Below are 3865 nucleotides of genomic sequence, written 5' to 3' on the forward strand. Positions count from 1 at the left end.
ATTAGAGGCAGATCCTCTCACGGTGGCTTTTTCAGGGGCTGGTGTGACTCTTGTTGGTGGCACAAGGATGGCTCAGACATCTTCTCCTCCTCCAGGGGAGTTTCTGAATCAGTCTTCATGAGCCCTGTCCACTCTCCTCCCCACTCCTCTTCCTCCTCCTCCTCCTTCTCCACGTCCTCCATTCTCCTCCTCTGGGAGGCTCTTCTGCAGCCGTGTATATGCAGCGAATGACATGGGTGCTGTTTGCTAGAAGCCTCAGGGTCTCCCAATGAAGCACGTCTGGAAAGGCCAGCGCTCCTGGGAGTAGCGATCTAGGTTCCTCTTGTAAAAATTGCTTTGGGAAGCTCGTGTATACAGATCTGAAAGGAGAAAGGAAAAAATTATGCTGGGCGAAGGCCTTTGAATTAGGCTTGGATGAACCGTCCTGGTTGTTGGTATCCATCTCTGATCATTCCTGAGATTCTTGAATCCTGTGGGAGCCAAGGTGGACTCCAGCCTAGGACTTGGAAGTCCTTTGTGATAGGGAGGAGTTTCTTGCGATAGGTTTGGCCTTGTACTACACTGGAGGCTTCAATGATGGCAGAGTGTCTGGCAAAGCACAGATGGAAAGTAGAATCCTGGCTCTGACGCTAATGTCAGTTCCCAGTGCACTTGTGGAAAGTCCCTTCCCTTCTGTGGGCCTCAGCCCTGTGGGGGTGGCAAAGGCAGAGGGAGGGGTGGGCGAACTAGTGGGGCTTCTAGCTCCCTACCCTCAACTTAAGTAGAGCAGGTCCCCTTTGATATTTTACAGAAACTGGACTCTGGGTGAGATTTTGTTTGCAAGGAGGGTTTAACTCTTAAAGTGACTGGGCTGGATGATCCTTAGCTCTCTACAGCCTGTCCTTCTGTGATGGTTGTGAGCTATGTGAGACCACCTGGGCACAGAATCAGTGCCCAGCAACGTGGCTGCATTTCTTCTTCTTGGGCCGTGCCACTGTCCTGGGATTGGGCATCTGTCCTTGCACGGCCCAGAGCCATTTTGCCCCCAACTGAACTATGCTCAATCCACAAGCATTTCCTGGCATTGTTTAGTTGCCACGCGCCTGGCTGGATTGGAGGAAACAACAGGGAACAAAGCCGATGGGAGCCCTGCCCTCTTGGAACTTACTGTCTAGTGGCCAAAGTAGACATCACACAAACATACAAAAATTACACATACAAGATTATGCCACAAGGGCTTAGGAGGAAAGTGTGGATGTGTATCCTTTTCCCCCAGACCTGCTCCGCCTCATGCAACTCCTAGCTTGGAGAATCACGGAGTCGGGTCTTAGACTCCTGGGGTCTCTCCGGTGTGCTCTGGAACACGACTGCAGCTGCCAGATGGGAGTGAGCCCATCTCTCCTGTCATCCCACTCAGATAAGCGCGAATATCAATGGGGCCTTGTCGTGAGGACGAGGTCCCCTCCCCAGGGGTTCCTGGTCAGTGTTAGGACCTCAATTTGGGACTCACCCTTGAAATCACTGTTGGTCAAGGAAGCTGTCTCTTTTGGATGGATCAGGGGTTTTTCTGAAGGCAAGCGGGAGGTTCCTTTAGCATGCTTGGGGTTTTGTCCACCAGGCCCATTCTTCTGAAGCCGCATATCTGGCAAGGAGAATTCCACAGGGTCAGGTGGGGAGGCTCAGATGGGCAGCGCACATGGGCAAATGGTGGTTATTATGGGGTGGGAGTGTACCTGAATATACCTCTTCCTGTCCCTGAAGGCTTCCCCTCATAAGCAGATGTTGGATTCAAAATATGTATTCATTTTAAAACATGAACTTTTTTTTTCTATTTATAAATGTCATGCATACTCATGGTAGAAAAAATTAGGAAATATTGAATCATATGGAGTAGGAAAAAAATGCCCCCAAACACCCCTCCTTCCAGATATCGTCACAGTTCTAGCCTTCTAGCTCTGTGGCAGAGCTGAGATTTGAACTAGTATGTACAGCTCCAAAGGCAGGGATATTAACCACTGTCTTTATACTCTTTAGTCCAGGGCTTCTCAAACTATAGCGTACATTCAGATTTACCTGGAGATCATGTTGAAATGCTGGTTTTGATTCCATAGGTCTGGAGCAGGTCTGAAAATGCATTTCTAACAAGCTCCCAAGTGATGCTGATATTGCTAGTCCATGGACTTTAAACTCTCCTGTTTATTAGTTTGGGTACCTAGCCACCCAACCCCCACCTCATTTTAAGTTGGAATTAGCACGCAAAAGATGCAGGAAGTCTGGAGGTATCTAGCAGGGAAGAAATGAACAAACTGAGGTCTAGAGAGGCCAAGCAGTGTATTCTTATCTGGTACTTACCATGGGCTGATGGCTGATGCTCTTGGATTTGGTTGGGATCATTGCAGTTGCTGATGACACAGGACTCCTCACACTCTCTGCAGCATAAACAGAAGATCTTCCAGGCCACACTTTGGTTGGCTGCTGTGGGAGGCAAAGGAATGGTGGCCATGGGTGTTGGGGCCTGAATTCCAGATGTCTGTTGGAAATTGACTGTGGTATGGGGCACATTGGGTCAGTCTCTCCCGAGGCTTAACACTCCTCCCCTCTCCCAAATCTTCTGTAGCTCGCCATGGCCAGGAGGTCCAGGCCCTTCTGCCCAGGCTGCCCTAGGCTTCCAGGCTGCCATTTTTATTACTCTGTACAAAATTTCCTTACCCATGTAAAGGAGTTGAAGCCTCTACTCTGCCACCTTTGTCTGTAGGAATGCTTTCTTGTTGAATGAGCCGATCTTAAATTCGTGCCCAGTTCATTGGACAAGGCTGTTTCCTAAATAAATATAAGACTGCAGCTGAACAATGGTAGTCCTTTATCTGCATTCACACTCCAGACAGGATCCAACTATGGCGAAATCCCAGCTCATGCAGAAATGCACATCAACATGCTCAGGTTTTAGATAGATCTGTGTCCTACCCCATTTCTAGGTGCACGTTCTTGCATAGATTCCTTACCCTTTTTCAGCCTCAATTTGTCATGTGGAAAATGAGACTAGCAGTGCCTACTTTGCAGAAGTAAAGGGTTAAACACATGAAAAACGACCCCTATGGTGCTAGTTATACAATAAACGCTCAGTCAATGGTCATTCCGTTTTCCTCATTGGCTTCAGATTATCCCAGCTGCTCCAGGTCCCATGGGGAAGCACATAGTCTTACAGGTTTAAATCCTGGTTTTGTCACTAACATGCTGTGCAGCTTTGGATAAGTTCATGCTTGTTTCTGTGTCTCGTGCTCCTCATCAGTAATAAGAGGAAGTTAGACTAGATGTCTCTTCAAGAATCTTTCTATTTCTGATAGTCCAGAATGATAAGACCATGTTTTACTCCCAGTCTTCTTTCCAGATCTTTGGATACATTCTGTTCTCACTCCCCTTTCTGTGGCAGAACCCCTTTAGGAAATTCTTATCATGGTATTGGTTAGGTGTTCCTCACAACACACAATTCACTGTGTAAGTTGCCTTCTTCATAGGCACTTGCTTTTCACTTTCTCTACTGCTATACCCTGGCCAGAGCCACCATCATCTCCTGCCTGAATTATTGCCATAGCCTCTTACCTGGTCTCCCTGTTTCTTTTACCCTTGACCCCCTTAATAATTAATACAAAAGTTGGGGTAGTTCTGTTAAAATGTGTTTTGTTACCTTTCTGCTCAAAACTTCCAATGATAGGAAAAATTGAATATAATGAAGAAATATAGTATTGGAGTAAGAAGTGAAAACTCTGAAATAGAATCAAGTAGAAATTCTAATTCTATAAAAAGCAGTATCTCAAGGAAAAATATATTGGGTAGGATTAACAACAGACTAGACAAAGCAGAAGAAATGACCAGTGAACTTGAAAAA

At 46.6% G+C, this 3865-nt stretch overlaps 1 protein-coding gene across 1 annotated transcript; it reads right to left on the minus strand.

Moving 5' to 3' along the window:
* Nucleotides 1-255: 255 nt before the first annotated feature.
* Nucleotides 256-2543, minus strand: LOC105807715. Its single transcript, XM_012641140.1, has 3 exons — nucleotides 2332-2543; nucleotides 1490-1621; nucleotides 256-359 (listed from the first exon to the last, which is right to left on the minus strand). The coding sequence occupies exons 1-3, from the start codon at nucleotides 2480-2482 to the stop codon at nucleotides 256-258; spliced, it is 387 nt and encodes a 128-aa protein (XP_012496594.1). The 5' UTR covers nucleotides 2483-2543.
* Nucleotides 2544-3865: the final 1322 nt, after the last annotated feature.

Source organism: Propithecus coquereli, unplaced genomic scaffold, assembly GCF_000956105.1.
Source record: "Propithecus coquereli isolate 6110/MARCELLA unplaced genomic scaffold, Pcoq_1.0 Scaffold163, whole genome shotgun sequence".
NCBI classification, from domain to species: domain Eukaryota; kingdom Metazoa; phylum Chordata; class Mammalia; order Primates; family Indriidae; genus Propithecus; species Propithecus coquereli.

Coding starts and splice junctions, on each gene's coding strand:
- LOC105807715 (XM_012641140.1), bottom strand. CDS start 2,482: ATGGCCACCATTCCTTTGCCTCCCACAGCAGCCAACCAAAGTGTGGCC. Junction 1,622..2,331: donor GCATCAGCCATCAGCCCATG/GTAAGTACCAGA, acceptor TCTCCTTGCCAG/ATATGCGGCTTCAGAAGAAT. Junction 360..1,489: donor GACCAACAGTGATTTCAAGG/GTGAGTCCCAAA, acceptor TTCTCCTTTCAG/ATCTGTATACACGAGCTTCC.